Source organism: Rana temporaria, chromosome 11, assembly GCF_905171775.1.
Source record: "Rana temporaria chromosome 11, aRanTem1.1, whole genome shotgun sequence".
Taxonomy (NCBI): Eukaryota; Metazoa; Chordata; class Amphibia; order Anura; family Ranidae; genus Rana; species Rana temporaria.
The window spans coordinates 43,494,700-43,521,020 of NC_053499.1; the positions used below are offsets into that span (position 1 = coordinate 43,494,700).

Here is a 26,321-nt window from a genome sequence, read left to right on the forward strand (position 1 = left end):
CAGGAACCCCATACCCCTGCCAATACCACCTGAAACGAAAAAAGACACATTAAAAACACATACCCATTCCAGACAACTTCCACTAGGGAGGGAGGGAAAAACAATCTGTGTGTTACCTCTTCCTGTCCTTGGCGCCGAATGCCTAGTTCCGCCCCCCTCTGCACTTATAGAGAGCTGCCTCGTGTAGCCAGCCCCACCCCTTAGCAAATGCTGTCCCACCTCACATCCTCTTCCTGGAGCAACATCCTCAGCGTTCCCCCAGTCATGCGACCCCTCTGCCTAGGTTCCCTTTACGCCGGGGCATTCTGTATAATTAGTGTGAACACAAAAAATAGCTTCTAGTTCTAACCCATCCTGGGCTTTAACCTGATTATACTCATGGCAGCTTCATATTGTGTATATTGTTTAGGCTCGAAGTTTGCAGGCCATCCCTAAACTGGTGAAATTGTTCAATCACTCCAACCAAGAGGTGCAGCGTCATGCCACAGGAGCAATGCGCAATCTGATCTACGATAGCCCCGAGAACAAGATGTCGCTGGTGGAGGAAAATGGCATCTATGAACTTCTACTGACACTTAAAGAACAAGATGATGAACTCAAAAAGAATGTAACTGGTATGCTTTATATATTTATAAACCGTTACAGAGAATGTATCCTGCTCGGTGTAGAGCAGCGGAATAATTTGCGATTAAACAGGCAGAGTTCTTCCCACCCACCACTGGGCACCACCATCTTATGTATTGAACAACATAGAGAAGGGGGGAAGTCAAGTTGTCTTTCACAGCCCCCAGGTCAAAAACACTTCTATTCATTGTGATAATCACATGTCACTGCTCAGTGATGGGGCAAGGTTCTTTAGAACCAAGGAGATACCAAAAGTGAAATCTCTCGATCCTCAGCCAATCAGAGGAAGATTTGTATTCATTGATGGAATACATCGCTTGCTTTGAGAGGCTGATCACTGCTGCAGAAGACTCTTCTGTGTTCCGGGTATGAGACGGGAAGTCTCGGCTCACACCCGGACACAGTGCAGTATGCTGTATGTAAGCCTCAGCTACATACACTTTATACTGCACAGGTTAGTGAGGGACATGGTTATCTTTAGTTAGCTAAGTTTAATGTGTGGAAAGATGGAGTTCTTTTTTTATATAATCACTTGACTTATTCCATTCATGTGATTAGGTAAAACTTTTCATAGTGATTACAAAATGAATTGTGTAGTAACTAAATATGCTAAAGTAATATTACACAAGCTGTCCTGTACTATAGCTGTTAATTAAAATGTATTAAAAATGTAAATATTTATGAAAAAATAAAGTAAGTGTTTAAAGGGTTTGTAAAGGTAAAAAAAGTTTTCCTAAATAGCTTTCTTTACCTTAGTGCAGTCCTCCACTTACCACATCCTTCCATTTTGCTTTTGTAGCGCTATCCCCGCAGGAGCCGCTGGTTGTTTTGGGATCGGCGTATTTAAGTTACCTCTTATCGTTGTCTAGGGGTGTAGTTGATGAGTAGAGTAGTAGCGAAGCAGTGAGCGAATGTCCAATCAATGAATAAAGGTTTTCAAATGCTTTATTTCCAGGCCCAACATGGCCAACATCAACTTGAGGTATAGCAAAAAGGGTGATGAAGCAAAAGAGAACTTTGCAGTATCAGGCCTGGATAAGAATCGAGCAATCCTGCTCTCAACAGCACAGTAGTAAAAGTTACAGTTCGTCGCCACTCTAGCCAGAGTGGGTGAAGTGCCCCCGGACAGACCTCTGCCACAAGCCTAGCAGCCGAAGCGTCACTTTAGGTTGCTGGGGCTCTAGGGCCTCTGCCACAGGCATAGTACTTTAAGTGAGCCGAACGGATTGAGCGAATCCTCACAGTAGATTAAATAAGGGTCACCGGGTGACAGTTGAAGTGTACCTGTCAATGTCCCGGTCACCAGATCCCCGATGGTTTGTTCAAGCCCTGTTGGACAACCTGCCTCCGGGTTCACCTCAAGCCGACCCCACCATCGAAAGGCATCCAGCCTGGGATCTCCTCAGTAGAGCTGGGGACCAAGTAAGTCACTGGGGCCCCATTTCAGGAACATGGAGCTCCGCGTAGCGTGTGACCCCCTGGTAGGCCATCTCTGGGGTCCGTTGGATGCGCACACCCTGAAGGTGGGTGTCGCACCTGGAACCCGCGAAGAAGAAGGACCAAGAAAACTGGCGTCTGCCACAGATATACCCTCCCCCAGCATGCTCTGCGAGGGAAAACTCCTCTAATTGGCTACTGGGGAAAAGTGACTCTACCGGAACCCCTCTAGCGCCAACTGCCGCCCATGGATGGTGCCACATCCCTGGAGCGCAGACTGACCTACAGGACAGTTCAGGAATGACAGCAGCCCAAATTTAGCAAATTGTGAATGGGAGCAAAATAACTCTTCCATTCCCCACTAACTTTAGCGTAGTGCCCATACTGAAAGTAAGGGGGCGCTACACTTTTAAATGTCCTTATTTCTTCTGAGAAATCCTCACTTCCTGTTCTTCTGTCTGTGACTCCACACAGTAATGCAAGGCTTTCTCCTTGGTGTGGAGTGTCGTGCTCGACCCCTCCCTTGGAATACAGGAGAGTCAGGACGCTCTCTACGTTGCAGATAGAGAAAGGAGCTGTGTGTTAGTGGGCGTCCTGACTCTCCTGTAGTCCAAGGGAGGGTGCAAGCACGACACTCCACACCAGGGAGAAAGCCTTGCATTACTGTGTGGAGTTACAGACCGAAGAACAGGAAGTGAGGATTTCTCAGAAGAAATAAGGACATTTTAAAAGCAAAATCGAAGGATGAGGTAAGTGAAGGAGGACTGCACTAAGGTAGAGGAAGCTATTTAGGAAAATGTTTTGGACCTGATTTGGACCCACCCATGAATTGGCCATACCTCCCAACTTTTTGAGATGGGAACTATCAGCAAAAGTATGTAGGCATAAGCTGCATCCCATGCCATGCCCCCTTTTTAAAGGAGAATTATACAAAAATAAAAAATGACTAGTTAAATCCACAAGTGCGTTTATTTTTTTTTTGGACTATTCTTCCTTTTTTTTTTTTTTTTTTTTTTTTTTTTATTATACTGGCTTTTGAAATTTTAGAAATTGGGTGACCGGTTTTTGCACTGGGAAACCTTTTTTGAAAGATAAATCAGGAACAGTCCTCAAATTGACATTGCTTATTGGACTAAAGTATTCTCATTCAGACACCAGCAGGTAGTGATAAAGGTATAGTAAAAACTATAGCCCCTGATTTAATTAATGTTGCCCATAGATTATTGGGGGGGCTGGTGTTTCGATCAGCCAGAGGGCTGAGCTAAAAAAATGAAAGCTTTCCTCCATCTACACAAGCGAGGTAGATGGTGAATTCTTCCGTACTGTTGTATTCGGATAGCGGGGAATCCTCCTTTGTCAGAGTACTATTATCAGTGCTGCAGTCAATTGGCTGTAGCCGGCTGATTGAGAAACATTTTCCAACAAGCCAGTTCGACAGCCGCTTACAATAGAGGTGATCAAGGACTGGAAAAGTTCTAGGTCCAGGCCTGTGCTTGGGGGGGGGGGGGGGTTCTATGTAATTTTCTAAGCAAAAAATTTATTTCTTCCACTTTTTTTATTGTCTTTATTATTTTTTTAGGGATTTTATGGAACTTGTCTTCCAGTGATAACCTGAAATCAAGACTGGCACGTGATACTCTAAGTCCCCTGACAGAGAGGGTGCTGTTTCCACTCTCTGGATCATCAGGATCTGCACTCATCCAGCAGAATGCATCAGAGGCCGAGATATTTTACAATGCCACCGGCTTTCTCAGGTATGAATGAAACTTGCTGGGCTGTTCGAAGTAGGCGGGTTGGGACAAAATGGATTATTTCTCAGATCCGTGTTCTGTGTTCTATTAAAGGAACCTGAGTTCTGCCAGTGAGGAGACCCGTCAGAAGATGCGAGAGTGCCCTGGGCTGGTGGACGCCCTGGTTGCATACATAAACCAAGCTCTACAGGCTGGCAAATCTGAAGACAAGGTGAGGAGCAATCGCTAATGTGAAATTTTAAAAAACACATTTAGAGGATGTAAACCCTAACCAGTTCTAATGCACCGTGTATCAAAGCAATTGCTGCCTCTTAAAAAAAAAAAAAGGTGAAAACTATAAAAAAAAAAAACTATAGACTAAACTATAAAAAAATAAATGACTTAATGACAGGATTACCATGTATCTTAATAAAAGCTGCATATTTTAACCATTTGATTTACATTTTTACTTTTGCTATAGGCTGTTGTAAAACAGAGCTGCAGAATGTACTGCGGCTACAGTAGGCTTAGAACTGGCTATGGACAGTACCAGGATGCATTTACTTCTGATCCAGGCTCTATTGGAGCACATTGCAGAATGGCTACAGTTACTGGGATTGCATGTGAGCTCCAATGCTTCTCTTGGAGCAGAACTGAGACAATGCCCTGCCACACTTTGCAGTGATTCAAGATTACAGTAGTAATCCATTGCAGACACATTTTGAACTTTTTAGCATTTTTGCAATAAGATTTACAGATTTACATTTTATTCACCTTTTTGTAGAAGAGGGGAAAACTTGTCAACTTTGACTTTTGTACCTAATCTGCTGTGCTCTGGAAAAAATATCACCTTGCATTTGCATGCAACCCCCAGTTATGTTCCCCTAAATCTAAGTGATGAACTACTGAAAAATGTATGTTTTCAATTTTTATTTTATTTTTTTTCTTGATAAAAGCAGGACTCAAGTCCTGCGGGAACGCGTGGGAACAGAGTTCCAGCACTTTTTTCACAGCAGGAACTTGGTTCCCTTTGCAGGACTAGAGCAGCCGAGCCGCCCAAGTCAATCCTTCACTAAGCGGCGATGCCCAGCTCGAGTCACTGTCAGGGGCAGGCGAACCTTAGTAATCCTTTATGTTACTGGCCGCTTCCTGTATATGGATTTATCGGGTAGTGTGCCGGTATTTCGTTACTTCCTCAATGCCGCAATGTCTCCTGGGAGCTTTTGTCATTGTTCCCAGGAGACATTGCGGAGGTCTGCCACGAGTTATCGCGGGATTTAGAAAGAACTTACGGGTAACTTGCGAATACCCGCACACTACCTGATGAATCCATATACAGGAAGCGGCCAGTAACATAAAGGATTACTAAGGTACAGTGGATCGAAAAAAAACAAACATGCGGTTTAGTAATTATGTATATGAGCGTATCTTTTTTTTTTTTTTTTTTTGGTGGTGGAGTAGATCTTGGGTGGGAGTTCCCACACTTTTTTCCCCAGGACTTGACCCCTGGATAAAACGTCTAAAAATTAAAATGCAGCATTCAACATCTCTTACAAAAAAAAATAAGCAAAATATAGGAATATAATATCAATTTTGTATATATGTGTGTGTGTGTATATAATATATACATAGCTCATAGATTTGGATCAATGTCCCTCTGTCCCTCTTTCCTCCTCATTTGTCCCTCATTTTGGTCTGATCTATATAGTTGTATATAAAATGCACTTTTTATCTTTCAAAAGGTGTTTCCCAGTGCAAAGTCTTTCATCCAAATTCTAAATTGCTGCATTTGTAAATGTTAAAAGCCAATAAAAAGGAATAGGAGTGGTAAAAAAAAAGCTCTTGTGGATTTAATGAACCTTTTTTTGGGGTTAATTCTCCTTTTAAGGGGGGCGTGTTCTATGCCTACATACGTTTGCTAGTAGGTGTCCCTCATACCATCTCAAAATGTTGGGAGCAGGTGTGTGTGTGTGTGTGTGTGTGTATGTACAGTATGTACAGTGTGTGTGTGTGTGTGTGTGTGTGTGTGTGTGTGTGTATATATGTATGTATATTCTATTGTAGCATACCTTTCCTTGTTTCTTTTTGTACCAATGGTACTGAGATCACTTTTGGTCATGGCAAACCCAGAGAGAGAAGGAGATGTGACTATAACTGAAATGAGCATGACTGAGGCTATTGGTCTTACTGCGTTAAAGCGGAGGTTCACCCTAAATATTAACTTCGTCTTACTCATACCACCAGCCATCGTGTATGTAGAATCCATCGTTTATTTTTTTTTTATGTCATTCTTTACCTTGATTCTGTAGCATTTAGTGTGGCTTCCGGGGGGGGCGTTCGATTTCCCTGGCTAAGAGCGATGTCTCCTAGGAGTGATGTGTCGAGACTCCCAGGAGACATCGCTGTACTACAATCAACTGTGTAGTGTTGACGGCGCCGCTCGCCGTCAACACTGCATATCCGCGGGATAGAGCGGTGAATGCTGGGACATCAGCGTTCACCGTATCCCAGAAGGAAATGCTTGTGGGCTTCAGAGTGCCCACAAGCAAGATGGAATCCTCCAGCAATTATTTTTATAAAGTCACTTTTGCGGCAGAAAGACATTGCGGGGGCCTGTGAAATAAGGACACGTGAGCACCCCATTGACTATGTGAATATCGGCAGATGCATATAAAAAAAACGCATTCCCGCGGAACCCCCGCTTTAACTTATGCAAAGGATTGGTAATTTTTAGTAAAAACAACTTTATGTATCTTTCTAGAGCGTTGAAAATGCAGTATGTGTGCTCAGAAACCTGTCCTACCGACTGTATGATGAGTTGCCACCATCTTCCCTGCAAAGGCTGGAAGGAACCCAGAGAGGACGCACCGCGGCAGGAGACGGTGTGGGTTGTTTCACCCCTCAGAGCCGGAAACTGAAAGAGGTAAATTAAAACACACTGCCATAAACTATTGGACACAAAAGATATCACCAACTTTAAAATTGCAGGTAAAAGCACAGGAAATGTCAAGTAATCCTTGCATATATATTTTTGTATTTTTTATCGACTTGCAATGTACTTCTTGCCTTGCTGGAAAATGTGATTTCGTTCACTCCCTTCCTTGTTGCATGGCATAGGCCTCCCCTCTTTTGAGAGTGTCTACTACTCTGTGCTGGCCCAGCTCCTGCACTCCTCCCTTCACCTCCCCACATAATCATTTTTTATGTAGCTTTTGAGGAAGGAGCAAAGGGGAATACAGGTACTATAGAATGTCATTTGAGTGAGAGCTCTGAGTGTACTAGAGCTGCTGAGATCATATCCAAGATGGTGGCGCCCAGCGGGGCTTTTGGATATCTACACAAGAGAGGCTTTTAAAGGTAAATAACTTGCATAAAATATGTTAAAGCGAAAGTAAGTTCTGCTGGCAGACAGGGGGGCAGATCCACAAAGAAATTACGCCGGCGTATCTATTGATATGCCGGCGTAATTTCAAAATTCCCGCGTCGTATCTTTGTTTTGAATCCTCAAAACAAGATACGACTGCATCTCAGCTAGATCCGACAGGCGTACGTCTTCGTACGCCGTCGGATCTAAGATGCAATTTTTCGGCGGCCGCTAGGTGGCGTTCCCGTCGAAATCCGCGTTGAGTATGCAAATGAGCTATTTACGGCGATCCACGAACATACGTCGGCCCGTCGCTTTTTTTTCCGTCGTTTGCGTTTGGCTTTTCCCGGCGTATAGTTAAAGCTGCTATACTGAGGCGTACTCCATGTTAAGTATGGCCGTCCTTCCCGCGTACAATTTTGAATTTTTTACGTCGTTTGCGTAAGTCGTTTGCGAATAGGAATTTGCGTAGAATGACGTCACCGTCGTAAGCATTGGCGGGTTCCAGTTTAATTTCGAGCATGCGCACTGGGATACCCCCAGGGACGGCGCATGCGCAGTTCCAAAAAAACGTTGTTTACGTCGGGTCACGGCCATCCATTTGAATTGCGCGCCCTTACGCCGCGAGAGATACGCTACGCCCCCGTAACTTATGGCACGGATTCGTTGAGGATTCAAACTAAAAAAGATAAGTTACGGCGGCGTAGCGTATCTTAGATACGCTGCGCCTGGCGCAGATCTTTGTGGATCTGCCCCAGGCTCTTTATTGCAGAAGAGACCTTACAGCGTTGATTTACTAAAACTGGAAAGTGCAAAATCTGGTGCAGCTGTGCATGGTAGCCAATCAGCTTTTAACTTCAGCTTACTCAATTGAGCTTTGGCAAAAAAAGGGAAGTTGATTGGTTTATATGCAGAGCTGCACCAGATTTTACACTCCTCAGTTTTAGTAAATCAACTTCTACATGTCACTTTTGCAATTCGATTCAACTACCTGCCTGCTCTGTTTTTCCTCCGGCATGTAAACTGAGCTGTGCACATGCAGCTTAACTTAAGGTCCATACACACGATCGGATTTTCCGACGGGAATTGTGTGATGGCAGACTGTTGTCGGAAAATCCGACCGTTTGTATACTCCATCGGACAATTGTTGTCGGATTTTCCACCAACAAATATTGGATAGCATACCGTCAAATTTTCCGACAACAAATGTGTGTTGTCGGATTATCCGATCGTGTGTACAGAAGTCCTACGCACAAAAGTACAAACACGCATGCTCAGAAGCAATGCTCACCATAACACATTTGCAGAAGTTGCCCAAAAGTTGGCACTAAAGAGCTGAAAAACCACGTTGTTTTGTGTTTGTTGGCTGACCAATTCTTTGCCGTTTGTATGCAAGACAAGTTCATGGCCAACGCTCTTAGGACAAAAGTCCTACGCTTTGTCCACGGAAAATCCGATCGTGTGTACCAGGCTTTACACTGCTAGCCCTGGTCTCTGTGTGCTGGGATGACCGCCTCCTGGATATGCACAAGACTGATGGCATTCAGTTCCAACCAATGAGGATGGCTAAAGACCGACATACAGCAGAAGTTATCGACTAGGAATAAGACCGTCTGACGGTACATTTTGAGTTCTGCTTTAACCACTTAAGACCAGGACCATTATGCAGGTTAAGGACCTTGCCCCTTTTTGCGATTCGGCACTGCGTCGCTTTAACTGACAATTGCTCGGTCGTGCGACGCGGATCCTAAACAAAATTGGCGTCCTTTTCTTCCAACAAATAGAGCTTTCTTTTGGTGGTATTTTATCAGCTCTGCGGTTTTAATTTTTTGCGCTATAAACAAAAATAGAGCGACGGTTTTGAAAAAAATTCAATATTTTTTTACTTTTTATATTTTTTACTTTTTGCTATAATAAATATATTAATTTTCCTCAGTTCAGGCCTATACGTATTCTTCTACCTATTTTTGGTAAAAAAATCGCAATAAGCGTTTATCGATTGGTTTGCGCAAAATTTGTAGCGTTTACAAAATAGGGGATAGTTTTATGGCATTTTTATTAATATATTTTTTTTTACTAGTAATGGTGGCGATCAACGATTTTTTTCGTGACTGCGACATTATGGCAGACACATCGGACACTTTTGACACATTTTTGGGACCATTGTCATTTTCACAGCGAAAAGTGCTATAAAAATGCACTGATTACTGTGAAAATGACAATTGCAGTGAAAGGTTAACCACTAGGGGGCGCTAAAGGGTTAAGTGTGCCCTAAGGGAGTGATTCTTACTGTAGGGGGGTGTGGCTGTAGGCGTGACGTCACTGATCGTCGTTCCCTATAACGGGGAACAGACGATCAGTGTCACTGCCACACAGAAGAACAGGGAAGGTGTGTTTAAACACACCTCTCCCCGTTCTTCAGCTCCTGTGACCGATCGCGGAAAACCGGCGGCGATCGGGGTCCCGCAGTCACGGAGCTTCGGACCGGGTCGCGAGCGCGCCCCCGCAGCTGGGCTCTTATAGGCAACGTACAGGTACACGTGCCTGTGCCCAGCCGTGCCCTTCTGCCAACATATATCGGCGTGAAGGGGTCCATAAGTGGTTAAATACGCCCAAAAATGTATGGGAAGAGCTTTGTTGAAATGAATAATCTGATGACAGGATCTCTTAAAGGGGTTGTAAAGACAAAATTATTTTCCTCTTAAATTAAAGTCTGACAGTAGCTGATAAAGTAAAAAGTAATGTTTTGCATTATAACTAGTTTGATACCTGTTGAAATCGAGCTGTTTTATTCACCTCCAGCACTCCTGAATCATTATTCTCACTGACTTCCTGGTTTGCGGTGCACATTCATTCTTGCTACATCACGGCCTAATGGGAACTACAGTTCCCATTAGGCTTAGCCTCCATGCCTGTGAGAGATAAGAGAGCATCTTCACGCAGGTCTGTAGTCATAGGGAGGGGGTGAGCACATCCTGCTTTCCACCATGCAAAACGGCTCAGATGCTGGTGGAAAGCAAGAAGAGGAGAGACAGGAAATTGCATTTTCAAACCTGGATTACTGTATTTTGGAGGTCAAAAGGAAAAACGAGGTAAGTGATATTTAAATGCTCTTGCTTACAGCAATCAATTGATCTAATAAAAAACAAACCTTTAGTGTTCCTTTAAAGCGGTGGTTCACCCTGCTGAACAACATTTCAGCATACAATTCGGCATTGTAGCGCGAGCTACAGTATGCCGGTCTTACATTTTTTAACCCCGTACTCACTGTTTAATCGTACATAGACGATTCCGTCTGCCGCGGGGAATGGGCGTTCCTAGCAAGAGGGAGGGTGATTGACGGCCGACTCTGGCACGTCACGCTCCCCGAAGACAGCCGGAGTAGGCCTCGGCTCTTCACGGCGCCTGCGCACAGGCGCCGTGAAGAGCCAAGCCTATTTCGGCTATTTCCGGAGAAGCGTGACGCGCCAGAGCCGGCCGTCAATCACTTTCCGTCTGGATTGGAACGCCCATTCCCCATGGGCAGTCGGAATCGTCTAGGTAGGATTAAACAGTGAGTACGGGGATAAAAAATGTAAGACCGGCATACTCGCGCTACGATGCCGAATTTTATGATGGAATAAAAATTTTATTTTTTTTTTAATAGGGTGAACCTCCGCTTTAAGTACGATAACCTCTTCCTTGGGTCAGTGATGCTCCTGTTGCTTATGGAACACCCAAAACTCCCATATAGTTATAGATAATAAATATATCGGGGAGGACTGGCTATTGGTGTATCCAAGACTTACAGGAAGCCAGAGGCAATATTCCAGTGTCCCTGAATGAAACTGACACAGCTACCCCCCCCCCCCCCCCCCGCCACATCACTGCTTTACTCACTGGCCGGGAATGTCTGGAGGAGCACAATCCTGACCCCTGCTTGTGATTGGAGAAATCATAAATCCCGCCTCTTGTGTCCAATCACTGCGCTGTGATTCGTTACAGCACAAGCTGATTTTTGGGAAGGCGAGGTGCCCCTGAATTGTAGTTTGGAAATGTGGTCACCCTCTCCACCACACAGGTGATGTTTGTTCTATCTTTCTTTGTTGCTCATTCCCAGACTTACACCGTATCTCACTCTTTCTCACAGCAACAGGGCACAGACCTTGCCACTTTTGCAGAGATCTCAAAGGATCCGAAGGGGATGGAGTGGTTGTGGCATCCACAGATTGTCCATCTATACAACCGACTACTGCAGCAATGTGAACTCAACAGACACACAACAGAGGCGGCAGCAGGAGCGCTACAGAATATCACAGCCGGAGATCGCAGGGTAAGCCATGTCCTAGCCTTTATTTAGTATTTATAATGTGATCGCTCGTTTTTGGATAAACTAGCCTGTGTATTTTTAAGGCTTTTGGTAGAAATATGCCCTAAAAGAAATACTACAAAATAAACTATCAACACATTGGGGTTGATTTACTAAAACTAGAGAGTGCAAAACAGTGGCGGCTGGTGCTCCAAATCCAAAAAAAAAAAACATCAATTGCAGCCCCACTGTGCCCATCAATTGCAGCCCCACTGTGCCCATCAATTGCAGCCCCACTGTGCCCATCAATTGTCGCCACTGTGCAATGTTATCAATTGTCGCCACTGTGCCATGCCAAACGCAGCCACTGTGCCCATCAATTGTTGCCACTGTGCCATGCCAAATGCAGCCACTGTGCCATGCCATTGTCACCACTGTGCCCATCAATTGCCGCCAGTTTGCCACTAAAATGCCGCCAGATTGAACCCCCCCCGCCTGGCGCTTGCCTTTCTCTGTCAGCCATCCTTGGATCCTCCTCCACGATCCCTCAATGTAGTCCCGCCCTCGATGTCATCTCAGCCAATCAGGTTACAGGTAGCCAGAACCTGATTGGCTGAGATGCGTGTCAGTGTTAACCAAGGAACGCACCTCCCGTGTGTCCCCTGGTTAACTATTTGGAAGCCGATTACAGCCCTCAATCGGAAAGCCTATCAGAGCTGCTGGCTCTGATACACTTCCACAGCCAACCCGCTGCTGTTATTCCGATGGCCGGCGCTCGCCAGGGGGCCGGCCATCTGAATAGTGGGCGGCAGCGGCGACAATACATAGATTCATGCAATGCATGAATCTATGTATTGTTTTTAGTGGCGGTACAGGAGCGAGAGGGGGCAGCGCTCCTGCGCCCTCTATGGACACACCGCCACTGGTGCAAAATCTGGTGCAGCTCTGCGTAGAAACCAGTTTTATTTGTCAAAGCTTAATTTAACAAACAGAATTTAGAAGCTGATTGGCTACCATGCACAGCTGCACCGGATTTTGAATGCTCCAGTTTTAGTAAATCAACCCCAATATCCTGTGGAAAAACTCATACCGTATTAACTCCTTCCCGCCGACCGTACGCACATATGCGGCCTCGGCTTTAAGGGGTTATACCCAGCCGATGCATCATCCCGGTACCGTTTTCTAGAGTGGGCTGTTGGCTTTTCAGGGATCACAACCAGTGCGGCTAAAAGCCGCTCAGCTGTTATACCGGAGGAGCGAGAGGGGACGTGCCGCTGCTCTTCCCGGGCCTCCTGTCCCACCACCAGGAGACCCGAGACGCGATTCGGCACTTCCACCGGCTAGAGTAAGACAGTCACTTCCGGTTTACTCAGCTGCCTTTAAAAAAAAAAAAAAAAAAAAAAGACAGTATTCAGAATGGCAGTTTTTGGCGATCTGAATACTTTGAAGTGCAAAGGAGGGGTTTGGGGTCTTTTAGACCGATTCCTCCATAAAGATTACCCGTCACCACCTATTACTGTCACAAGGGAGGTGTACATTCCTTGTGGCAGCAATAAAAGTGATCACATTTATTTTATTTTTTTAAAGTAACAATGTAAAAAAAAAAGGGGGGGAAGAGTTTGCAAGTGCCCCTGTCCCCGCAAGCTCGCGCAGCAAAGAAAACGCACACGTAAGTTCCGCCTGCATATGTAAACGGTGTTCAAACCACACATGCGAGGTATCGTTGCGTGCGTTACAGCGAGAGCAATAATTCTAGCACTAGACCTCCTCTGTAACTCTAACCTGGCAACCGTTATTTTTTTAAAGCGCCGCCTATGGAGATTTTTAAGTACTGTAGTTTGTCACCATTCCACGAGTGTGTTTATATATATATATATATATATAGTGTGTATGTGTATGTACCAATAAACTTTCTGAAATGTGCAGTTTTAGAGCTTTGTATGTAAATATGTTTGTGCTTTAACAGTGGGCAGCTGTGATGAGCCAGGTGGCACTGGAACAAGAACGGATTCTGAACCCCGTATTGGACCGTTTGAGGACTGCAGATCAAAGCCAGCTGCGCTCCCTAACGGGGCTCATCCGCAATCTGTCAAGACATGCCAAGAACAAGGATGAGATGTGTGAGTGCTCAACCTTCTTCTCATATTGATCATTTTGTTTTGGGTTTTACTATGCAGATTACTGACCACATGTAATCCATTATACTGGATTCTTGTTGCACTAAAACAATTTTTCTTGGCTTGGAGAACCTCCAGGCAGCAGACAAAGTTGCCTATGCAATTGAAGAAATATATTGGCTTTCATAAGGTCAGAAAGTTTACTGAGTTTTATATACATTTGCATTGCAGCCACATAAAGCAGGGCTTTTACAGTGCCTAGGCTTCTTTCAAATTGGCCTGACTGTGAAAGTTTATTTTATTAGTTTAGCATCTCTTAAATCTTAGGAATAAGATTCATATAATATATTCCTATAAATTTGAACTCTGTTGAAGCAGAGTAAAGCAAGGTAAGATTTAGGGGGCCAGATTCACCAAAGAGATACGACGGCGTATCTCCTGATACGCCGTCGTATCTCCTGATACGCCGTCATATCTCTGTTTCTATCTATGCGATTCTATGAGATTCATAGAATCAGTTACGCATAGATATCCATAAGATCTGACAGGTGTAATTGTTTTACACTGTCGGATCTTAGGATGCAGTTCCGCGGCCGCCGGTGGGGGGAGTTTGCGTCGTAAACCAGCGTCGGGTATGCAAATTAGGAGTTACGGCGATTCCCGACGGATTTTTGCGTTCGCTACGTCGCCGCTAGTCTAGTTTCCCGTCGCAAAGTTAGTCATTATTTGTACCTGCCCTAACTTTACACAGCAATCGTATTGCTGTATAAAGTATGGCCGTCGTTCCCGCGTCGAAATTTAAAATTTAACGTCGTTTGCGTAACTTGTCCGGTACTACGGAAGTACGCTACGCGCGTCGCCATTCAAAAAAATGACGTCACGGTGCGCAAAGCACGACGGGAATTGCGAAACTGAGCATGCGCAGTAGGTCCGCAGTAGGTCCGGAGGTCCCATTTGATTTGGCCCGCCATGCGCCGGAGGCCGCCGGCGTAGTTTTCATCGCAAGTGCTCTGTGAATCAGGCACTTGCAATGAAAACTTGCGGCGGTGTAACGTATCTACGATACGTTACGCCGCCGCAGTTCTACGTGAATCTGGCCCTAAGTATTTAAATTATAACTTGGGGTTAGGGTTAGGGGTTAGACGCTTACCCCGACTTGTTCATTCCCGGATTTGGTTGCGGTAGGCGGTGCACTTTGGTGGGGGTGGGTCAGCCACGCCATGTGACCTCTGGGAACCCGCCTTCTGACCTTTGACCTCTGGGGGAGGTCCCTGTTCCAATTCCTGAGTCCTAGCCATATTCTTTAATGGAAAACCCCTGACCCTCACCCTAACCGCAAGGTATAATTTAAATACTAAAATCTTGCCTTGCTTTACTCTGCATCAACAGAGTTTAAAATTTATAGGAATATATATTAGGAATAGGAATATATAGAATTTATATGGACTGTGGTTTTTCATCCTTGCTAATTATGTCATTTAATGTTACAGCCACCAAGCTAGTCAGCCATCTTCTAGAGAAGCTTCCTGGGGACAGCAATGATAAAGGTCCTCCTTCTGAAGTCATCGTGAACATTATCGCTGTGCTCAATAACCTGACTGTAGCTGGACCTCTCGCAGCACGGGATATAGTATATTTCAATGGGCTCAGCAAACTGATGTACATCAAGAGGAATCGAGATGGGTAAGTGGTGCTAGATAAGTACACAGAACATTGTTTAAGGCTAGGCTTAGTAGCAGAACAAGAGGTGAGATCTGGTAGCAGTAGCGCACATATTAATTTTATGTGTCAGTTTAACCACTTAAGACGCGGACCGTTATGCAGGTAAAGGACCTAGCCCGGTGAGAAGACCGCCACTCCAGGTGAGCACCTCCAGGTAATCACTGTCTGCTCAAGAACCAGATAGGTGCTGGCAATGCACAGGATATGCAGATAGGAAAATGGATGGACAGCCGCACTCCAAAAAAGTCTTAAAAAAGACGTGCTCTTTATTAATATAGGAAAAATGCACAGCATACAATCAGCATACAGTGGGAAAGACAGCTGATGCGTTTCGCATTGGATTTCAATGCTTAGTCATAGCTCATGCGGGCTCGATCGCCGCCGGGCACCCGCGATTGCTCGTTACAGAGCGAGGACCGGGAGCTGTGTGTGTAAACACACAGCTCCCGGTCCTGTCAGCGGGGGAAATGCTGATCTTCTGTTCATACAATGTATGAACAGAAGATCAGTGATTTCCCCTAGTGAGGCCACCCCCCCCCCCCCACAGTAAGAACACACCCAGGGACATACTTAACCCCTTCCCCGCCCCCTAGTGTTAACCCCTTCACTGCCAGTGGCATTTTTATAGTAATCCAATGCATTTTTATAGCACTGATCGCTAAAAAAATGCCAATGTTACCAAAAATGTGTCAAAAGTGTCCGAAGTGTCCGCCATAATGTCGCGGTACCGAAAAAAAATCGCTGATCGCCGCCATTACTAGTAAAAAAAATACATTAATAAAAATGACATAAAAATACCCCCTATTTTGTAAACGCTATAACTTTTGCGCAAACCAATCAATAAACGCTTATTGCGATTTTTTTTTTTTTTTTTTTACGAAAAATATGTAGAAGAATACGTATCGGCCTAAACTGAGGAAAAAAAAAGTTTTTTTTATATATTTTTGGGGGATATTTATTACAGCAAAAAGTAAAAAATATTAATTTTTTTTCAAAATTGTCGCTCTATTTTTGTTTATAGCGCAAAAAATAAAAACCGCAGAGGTGATCAAATACCACCAAAAGAAAGCTCTATTTGTGGGAAAAAAAGGACGCCAATTTTGTTTGGGAGCCACGTCGCAAGACCGCGCAATTGTCAGTTAAAGCGACGCAGTCCCGAATCGCAAAAAGTGCTGTGGTCTTTGGGCAGCAATGTGGTCCGGGGGTTAAGTGGTTAAGAATTACAAGAAATGAGAAGCTATTTTATAATAGATTAGTATCTATAGGTTATAATGCTAGATAGCAGCACATGTCTCTTCTAAACATGTCTCTTCTTTAGTCCAGACAGTGAGAAGGCCTCCCGGGCAGCCTCCAGCCTCCTTACCAATATGTGGCAATACAGCAAGTTACAACGGGACTACAAATCAGTAAGTAGATTTTGTACCCACTTTTACAGATGCCATTCACCTCCCCATATTCTGTTCCATCAGTAAAGGAAAAGAGTGAAGCTCATCACTCGGTACCAGGTTTTTATATGGAGTTACTAATATGCTAACATTCATAAAAGGGGTTGTGCTGAAAACAGACTGCCTGTATGGTGAGCAATCTAAAGACCGAGTTTACTGACCTTCTAAAAATGCAACTCTCCAAATAAATCTGCAAATTAAGGTTTCTTATTGGAATGTATGCTGGTTGCTTGTTTTGGATGAATTCAGAAGTGACCGCTATGGGCATCTCCAGGAGTAGGTCACCAACAGCAATGGTCCTATTCCCCTCAATCCAGGTTTTCTTTTTTTAAAGGTGAACTGTATCCCCAACATTCCTCACATGAAACATTTCCTTAAAGGGGTTGTAAAGGTAAAAGGAAAAAAAAATCCCTAAATAGCTTCCTTTACCTTAGTGCAGTCCTTCTTCACTTACCTCATCCTTTTGATTTTGCTTTTAAATGTCCTTATTTCTTCTGAGAAATCCTCACTTCCTGTTCTTCTGTCTGTAACTCCACACAGTAATGCAAGGCTTTCTCCCTGGTGTGGAGAAAGCCTCTTGAGGGGGCGAGCAGGAGTGTCAGGACACCCACTCCTTTCTCTATCTGCAAAGTAGAGAGTGTCCTGACTTGCCTGCTCGCCCCTTCCCCCCTCAAGAGGCTTTCTCCACACCAGGGAGAAAGCCTTGCATTACTGTGTTGAGTCACAGACAGAAGAACAGAAAGTGAGGATTTCTCAGAAGAAATAAGGACATTTAAAAGCAAAATGGAAGGATGAGGTAAGTGAAGGAGGACTGCACTAAGGTAAAGGAAGCGATTTAGGGATTTTTTTTTTACCTTTACAACCCCTTTAATTGGAAGCAAAACCTTAAGTGCCAGCTCACACTGGGGCAACACGACTTCCAGCATGACTTTACAAGGCAACTTGGAGACGACTTGAGCCATTTTCACTTCCTGGAAAGTTGCTTCAGTTAAAACAGGGGATCCGACTTGGAGGCGACCTCCATTGAAATCAATGGGTACAAGTCGCCTTGAAGTAGTACAAGAACCTTCTCTAAAGTCGGAGCGACTTCAGTAGTGTGCATTAAGAAGGCGCTCATTCACTTCCATGTAATTTGTCATGTCGCGTGACTTGGGGCGACACAAGTCTCCCCCCAGGTCGCGGTAGTGTGAACCGGCTCTTAAGCGGAGTTCCACCTAAAAGTGGAACTTCCATATTAAGGCCTCCTCTCCGGCTCCTGTTTGTGCTTTTGGGGGAGAGGGGGAGAGCAGGTACCAGATTTTGACAGATACCTGCTCTCACTTCCGTTCCTGTAGCCCATAGGTAATTGGAAGTTCTTCCTCCCACAGTCTTCTGGGACACATGCCCGGTCCTAGAAGACTTTGGGACCAGTCAGAGTGCAGCACCACTTGTGAATGCACAGTGGTTACCCGGCTATGAAGCCGCCAGCTGTCACAGCTGGGTGCCCATAGTAGAGAAGCAAGCACCACCGAGGAGGGCACGGGGAAAACACGGCACGGGTGAGCGCACCGCAGGATCGGGTTGAGATCCACCCATCAGAACTCTACTGCTGGGTGGATTGACAATTGGGCAGGGAATGTTGGAAAGGTTACACCTTAGGGCACAGGCCTTGCCATGTGGCCCACGCAACAGCTGGCAGCCACTACCTCTTTTGTCTCCCAGGCAACAAGAGTAAAAATCCTCTGTCACGAGAGCGGCGCCGGCTTTGTGTGAGCACATGCGCAATCAGCCAATCTCCAAGGGAAAATCTCCCGCTCATTCTCCTGAACCCTGCACTAAAACCAGTAAAAAAAATCAGTGACAATTGGTTATGACAATAAATAGTGGACACGATGCAACCATACTGCTGATGCGGCCCCCCGATGAATATGAGTTTGACACCCCTGCCTTAGGGGATAAGAAAATGCTTCACTTTCTTATTTATAGCCTATATTTAATATTGCAATATTCTGCTACTCTTACACACTGTTCGTGATCAACGGCATTATCTGGTCCAGTGGAGTTTCCAAACTAATGTTCCTACCTCCATATAGGCACACATACCAACCTGTAGGCCATGGTTCTATGGAAGCCTAGGGTTCCTCCAGAGGCTGCTAGAGGTTTTTGCTTCTCAAAGTTCCCACTTACACTTTTACAGAAAGCTGGTGTAACTCTTCCCAATGACCACAAGTGTAAGGGGGCAATCTTTCCACTGAACATCACACTAATGTATTATGTGTTGTAGATCTAGTAATTTTACTAGGGGGTTCCCTGAGACCGGAACTTACTTCAAGACGTTCCTCTGTTGAAAAGGTCGAGAGAGGCTACTGTAGGTAGAAAGTGTTTGGCCTATCCGTATATTTTAGTATTGTCAAAGAAACCTGGAGCTAATGAAGTGGTACATGGGCAGAATATAACCTCTTCAAGCATTTATTGCTACTAGCATGATCTGAATCAAAGACGGCAGTTTTATAAGACATCAGGGCTAACCACTACACCACCATCCCCCCTAGTTGGATGTGCCTTCTCACCAAACACCTTTATTTATTTTCTTCTTTTACAGAAGGGCTACCGGAAGGAGGATTTCCTTAGCTAATGATGCAGCGCCCACTTGCAACGCCAGTCTCCGCGCCTCCTCAGAAGATCCGCAAGAAAGCACTGACCGATGGACTACTTTCCTAGCCCTCCCTCCCTTTCTCTCTCTCTCCTGTGTACACCTAAGCACTCTTGATATGGCACAGCAGAGCTTGAGGGGTACAGTTTATGTAGCTAGGTAGAATATCAAATAGAGTTACGCATTTGTGTGCGAATGTATTTTGTAAGAAAAGAAGAAAAATAAATAAAATTAGTCTATGGGGTTGTATGTGAACACAGGTGAATGTGCGTGTCGTGTTTTGTACAGTTAATACAAATACTATAATGCAACGGTCATCAACCCTGTCCTCAGGGCCCACTACCAGGCCAGGTTTGCAAGATAACTGAAATGCATCACAGGTGATATCATTTTCTGCTCAGTGATTTCAGTATTCTAGTCTGCATCTCCCCAAGGTAATACATAAAACCTGGCCTGTTAGTGGGCCCTGAGGACAGGGTTGATGACCACTGCTATAATAGAAGCAATAACCTGTGCCTTTCTACTATTGTTAGACCGTCACACCCAGCAGGCTGTTCTGGCCAGTCTCGGCGGTAGTGATTTTTTTATTTTTTAACTCTTAGATATGCTGCTTGGAACTAGTATAGGTCTGGTATACTTACAGCAGTTTATATGATCCCTTTTGACAAATAGAAAAAAAACATGCAATATCCAAGGGCCAAACTGTATTCTGATCATGTAGAAAATGTTATAAAAATATTGGGGTAAGGGCAATACGTCCTTGGTGTTGAGTGCATGTATTGTGTATGTTGCTATGTACAGATTGGTCAACTGCAGATGAATTTGGTTCGGTGTGAAAGCCCCTCCTAGTCCTATGTTTTTTTTATTTTTTATGAAAAGACAAACGTTTCCGATGGTTGTAAGCATCGGGATCGCCGCCTTGGAGAGAACTACATTTCTCCTATTCACTTCTCACAAGTGGTGCTTTAATGGGTTCCATTTATTGTACAGATTGGGTTGTATAGGGGCACCCTTGGCCCTTTTATATAAAGATATATGATGCAAAGAGAAAAAGAGTAAGTTATAGAACATTTTTAAAAAATGTGTCCAAAACACAACCGTGAACTTTAAAGAGCGTCTTTCCATTGTAGGTGTATTACAGAACGCAATATTCATTGTATAATGGCATTCGGCTTACTTAATAAGGCAAACCGCCATTAAAAAGCACAGTATTCCTCGGTGATGGCATATCCAGTCACTATGGATTACTGAACTTTGCATATCACCCAGGGGCGGACTGAACATTGAGGCTCTCGGGCACTACCCGAGGGCCCCATGCCACTAGGGGGCCCCACCAGGGTTGCCAGGCTCAGTTAAACCAGGGACAGTATGTAGAAATCTGTTTTTTTTTTTTTTTACATCTGTCCCTGATATGTACGAAATCGACATGCTTTTGATGTGAAAATCCCGAGATTTTAGCTGCCCCACCTCTGCACTGCCTCCTGGCATGGTGGCCATTTGTAAGCCCGGGGGCCCCATAATCTAAGCCCGGGGGCCCCATGAGTTGTCAGTCCACCCCTGATATCACTCTAATACTGCCTTACTAAATAAGCCCGTATACATCCATTACTATGCAGATTTGGGTTTTAAATCTCAGGGGAGCATTCCTGTTTGTGCGCTTATGTCCTTTTCAACTGACTTGCTCAAATGTGCCTTAGCCCTTTGTGGGCTCTTGTAAAATATAGCACAGTGTTTTCGGTACTTGATAAATAAAAAAATGTTAAATTCAGAAATTGTGTTTGTGTTCCTTTTTCGGGATAAAGGGTTAAGTGTGGGAACTTTTATATAGGAGCAGTCCCTTGCATTCCTGGGCGGAGGTGGAATCTTTATGTGGCTTTGCTGGGGCTTGTTCTACACCGGGATCCCCAGGGGGTGAAGACTGCGTCAGACACACGTATTAATTTTAGTGCTGATCTGTTACATAGAGACATGTATGCAATAAACGGCAATAGCATTTGACTGTGCGCCCTCTTTTGCCATCCTCTGGTGAATGCCAGATTCTGATTTTTTTGCAATAGAATAGAAAGCTTCAAGCATCAAGAAAAGGGTTAAAAACAAAAGCAAAGGAGTACAGCAAACGCTTAGGCTGGGATCACGCCAATGCGAATTGAGTGCGGCTTTAACCGCATTCAATTCGCATAACATTATAAAAAAACATTGATTTTAATGAGGCTGGTTCACATATGTGCAATGCATTCGCACTGCGCCTTGCCCAATTCAGGCCCATTATCTTCTATGGGCACACATCTGATTCGCAGATGTGTTCATTTCTCATCTGGATTTCTCTCATTTTCCTCAATACACTTCCCCCTCCCCCTCCCAGGTCTCCAAATTCGCAGCTAAAACGGAGATGATCTGCTGAACAGCTCTCTTATCTCTTTGCAGAGATAACAGAGCTGGAATTCGCACCACATAAGTGTGAATCCAGCCTTATAAGTATACAATGATGAAGGAGTTTGCAGGCAGCGAAATTAAATGAACAAAGTGGTTAGGCTAGATGGAGGAACACTTGAGCAGTGACTCTCCATGCAGACTGAGCATGTTTAAAGCGGAGTTCCGGCCACAATTTCACGTTTTAAATATAAATACCCCTGTAATACACAAGCTTAATGTATTCAAGTAAAGTTAGTCTTTAAACTAAGGTCCGTTTTGTTAGGTTGTTACAGCATTTAGACACTTTATAAAATAGAAATTGACTGGGGCCATCTTAAGTGTGGGCATCATGAAGCCAGACTGTATGACTTCCTGGATTTCAGCCTTGCAGATCTCGCACATGCTCAGTGCTGCACAAGCAGTGTCAGATCAGGTTTCAGCACCTGTGCTGTCCAAGTCACATGATTCTTTGAGACTGGGGAATGCACAGACTCCTGGAAAGTTACACCCACTACATTCCCAGCAGTCTGTGCGGTGTAGTTTAGGAAGCATTAAGCACCTAGGTGCAGGAAGTGGGAAGATTAACTATTCTGCCTAGCAACAACACTTTGAAGGCATCTAAAAAAAAAAAAAAAAATTTCGTAAGGGACTAATGACATTTTTTTAAAACTACTGATGTAATGTTATATTTATGAGTGGAACTCCACTTTAATGAATTCCGAGTGACCCTAATATTAGGATTCAATCTAACATTGTGTGTCGAATGATAAATTCCAACTTTCTCTTGTATAGGACAGTGGTGGTCAACGTTTGTGCTATAGTTAGGGGCATCAAGTGTGACCCTCTCAACATCCCCAAAGGGCTGCACATAAAATCCAATATCGGAGACTGCAGACCCACGACAGGATGTAGTCAAAGACCATGGGGGTATGATTCAAAAGATGGTCTGAGGCTGTAGACCTAATGCACTGGTTGATCAGAGACTGTGGACAGGTTACAAGAAATGGTCAGAGAATGTGCATACAATAAGATGGCCAGACTGCAGAAAAAATACAAGAAATGGTCAGAGACAAGGAATAATCAGAGGCTGCAGACAGGATACAATAGATGGTCAGAGACTGTGGATATACTGTAACACAGGAGATGGTCAGAGACGATGGACATAATACAGGAGATGGTCAGACGGTGGATACAAAAGATGATCAGGTACTGTGGGCATAATACAAAGGATTATTTGAGACTATGAATTGGATACAATGGAGGGTCAGAGACTGTAGACATGATGGTCAGACCGGAGACCTATTACATGAGACTACTAGAAACACTGCTACAACAGGGAAATAGAGAAAGACAGATTTGTGTCTGCAGGAGCCACACAATGTCCCAAAGGGCCACAGGTGGGGCACCAGGGGTTTGGAAGATATTCCCAAAAAGGGAAGGACAATTAACAATCAGATTAGTTACGGCATTAATCTAAACTTCAGGCAAAGTTCTAAATGCAAATTAAAAGCGCAACTCCTGCTAAAAAAAAAAATAAGTTCACTACACACTGAATTTATACAGACAGGCAGTTGAAGACGGTTGAAAACAAAGATTTTGGTTTATTCTTCCATCTTGCTGAAAACAAGTGCAAGCATCCAAACGGCATAAACAAAATCAAACATAAAATAAACCCTGGCCACTCGGGGGGCGTCAATCTTCACCACACAGGAACCTATCTAGGGAGTCTGGCAAAGCCTAGTGCTGGGCAGACACTGCTGGTCATACAGCAGAAAAACAATAGTTTTTTGATTTTTATCACACAGAAAAATCAATCACCATCTCCCCTCCTCAGAAGACTTTCAGCACACTACTCTCCTTGCTCACAAAGCCTCAGGGTGCAGCAAATCGGTGGTAATCCTCTGGATTACTTATAGAGGCCTTAATTGCCTCATTCTGAACAGCTGAAGTTTTCCAACGCCCTTAGACCTTTTCTGGCTACTTTTGCAGCCGACGCCTAATAACAATTGGTGTATTGTCTAAACAAGGCAGAAATGTATGTCCCGTCTGTGACAACACCCACAGATTTACCTGACTTCCTGTCACAATATATACATAGATTATTTTCAGTCAACTCGTGTGCTGAATGAGAATAATCCCAACAGATTGCCCTAGTACCTGCCAGCTGTCAAATTTCAAGAACAGCGGCTGCATCTAAATTGATACAGCCACTGTTCAGATGACAATTCTCTACCCTCCTTCAATTTTTCAACTGAAGTATGTTGGGCAGGAGGAGACCAATAGGGCCACCCGTGTAGTAAATTTTATCCGGTGGAAATTCAAATAGTGTGTACTCAGCTTTAGTTATGAAATACTATACTCCAGACTATATACTGCTTTACTAATAAGTTACTCATTACATGTCTGGAACAACTATTACCTTTCCCTTTTGTACTGAAGTCTTTCCTCCACCTACACACTTTTTTTTTTGCTGAATTTAAAGTGTGTTTTCCTTTCTGTACAATAAAGCTTGAATTCCTTTTTTAAGAGTGTTTATTGCTATGCCACAGGAAAATAATGTTTTTATAATGTTGATTGGGGTTGCTAGGAAAGGTATAGTTGAAATACAGATAGCCTCAGGACCTCTGTGACATATTTAAAATGCTATCGGACACACTACACATAGAAAGTCATTCTGCAGAGTGTCTAGTCTAGAAGTTCTCAGACTTTTTATCATCGTGACCATTCTTATCACATCGGAGCCTCACCCATTATATGTCATACTTGGCGTATTGGTGAAATATTATAAAGGGATGTTAATCTCTAGCTTACGAACAGCTACATTGCCAAATGATCGAATGCCTATTTCTGAATGTCGGGTGGCACTGTGTATGGCAGCCGGTCCGACGGAAGGTGTACGACCGAAAAAAGGTATGGCGATAGGCATCTGATCAGCACTCTCAGCCATTAACCGGTGTGTTCTGGTGGGGGTGCCGTCCTACCTGTCAAAACACAATTGCTCAGCAGGGGAGATTGATATACTAACATTGCATAGTTAGTACAGCGGCTCCTCCAGAGCTGTCAGTTCTTTTTCATTCAGCCCGCTGGGTTGAATGAAAGAGTGGTGTGTAGTAGGCTTGCATCGATTTACTTGCAGTACAATCCTAGAAAAAAATGATTAAATTCTTGAAGTTTTTTTTTCCGCCTTGATCGGCGCGCTGTCGTCACCCAGTGGACGGGTGCCTGAGAGTTTTGTGTACCGGCCGGCACATTAAATTCAAGGCAAATTTTAAACTGCATAACTAGAAGTGCAATTTTAACTTTTTAAATACATTTCTACACATTTAATGCACTATGTGGAGCTGTCACTGTTTCTTACATGGTGGGCATTGATACTGCTGAAATTTCTTGGGAAACGAGATCCATCAGGACTGCATATCTGAAACTGCGGGATTGGGACCTATTATATGCTGTTTTTGATCCCCTGTCATAAGGGATCGTGGGAATTCGGTAAGAAGCCAATCTATAAGTCTGGTGGAGGACACGTCACTCTTTTCTTTTGGACACGTTTATAACCAATCTGTAATGTGGCACAGATGCACGGGTGTTTGACATCTTACCTGCTATTTATGGACTCTCTACTGTCAACATTTCGGACTGTTTATTAACCCATTCAGAGCCAAAATTCATATTTAGTTGATGGTTTTTGATCAAAGTGTCATTTTGTTTTTGTTTTTCTATTAAATCACTATCACTTGGATTTACATCTATATTAGGGAAATTTCACAGATTTTTGAACCAAAAACAACCGACAGATGAACACCAGCTACAGGTTCTATGGACACTGCAAAAGGATCTATAGTGGTGTTCGGTTGCCTTGATCTGTTTGGTTGTTTTTGCAGCTGAATGCTGGTTGAACTTGGTTCAGACAATATAAAGCCTCTTTCACCAAGGTGGACGGTGGATGGTAAAAACAGGTGATTGAGCCACGGTTTTAGCGCCCACCTAAAGCCTGCAATACAATGAAAGGGGACTGTTCACATGCTGCCACCACAATGATTTGGGTTGTGGCCACACCAAATATACCACCGCATGTTGCATTGACAGGTGGGACCTCCTGCCACTGAAGTCTATGGGGTCATGCTACAACCCTGAGCCCTAATACTTAACTCGTGGTAATGGCATGTTTGTCCCATGAAAAATTTCTGATCAGCAATTGTAAACGCACAGCATTTGCATTCCCATCCGTGCACCGCTCCTTCCTGTGTCTGTGCAGCAGCTACATCTATGGTCTGGTTGCATTGATTTCCAAGGTGGGTTCAGAAAAAAGCGCCTCAGCACAAAGAATGTATTTCAGCGCCCATCTGAATGAGCCCTTATATTCGTGTTTAAAACTAACCAGTGCAAAAATATGAAGCATGGGTGAAACGTTTAGTGCAATATAAATGGTAACAGAAAAATTGTATATTTTTTATACAAAGCTCTAAATCTGGAGCTAGAAGAACAACACTTGTGGAGGAATGAAGGACCGGATGATTTGGTTCTAAAAGAGGGACTGTTGGACTCTTTGG

At 44.1% G+C, this 26,321-nt stretch overlaps 1 protein-coding gene across 3 annotated transcripts in view; it reads left to right on the forward strand.

The window, feature by feature from the left end:
• Positions 1-19,745, forward strand: part of PKP3 (plakophilin 3) — a 157,190-nt gene extending 137,445 nt beyond the window's left edge. For all 3 annotated transcript variants that reach the window (XM_040328447.1, XM_040328448.1, XM_040328446.1), the window contains 9 exons: positions 410-614; positions 3,641-3,815; positions 3,906-4,023; positions 6,553-6,714; positions 11,285-11,467; positions 13,410-13,563; positions 15,051-15,243; positions 16,601-16,688; positions 19,309-19,745. In XM_040328447.1, coding sequence (XP_040184381.1) covers positions 410-614; positions 3,641-3,815; positions 3,906-4,023; positions 6,553-6,714; positions 11,285-11,467; positions 13,410-13,563; positions 15,051-15,243; positions 16,601-16,688; positions 19,309-19,341 — 1,311 coding nt within the window. In that variant the 3' untranslated portion in view covers positions 19,342-19,745. The remainder of the gene's footprint in view (positions 1-409; positions 615-3,640; positions 3,816-3,905; positions 4,024-6,552; positions 6,715-11,284; positions 11,468-13,409; positions 13,564-15,050; positions 15,244-16,600; positions 16,689-19,308) is intronic.
• Positions 19,746-26,321: the final 6,576 nt, after the last annotated feature.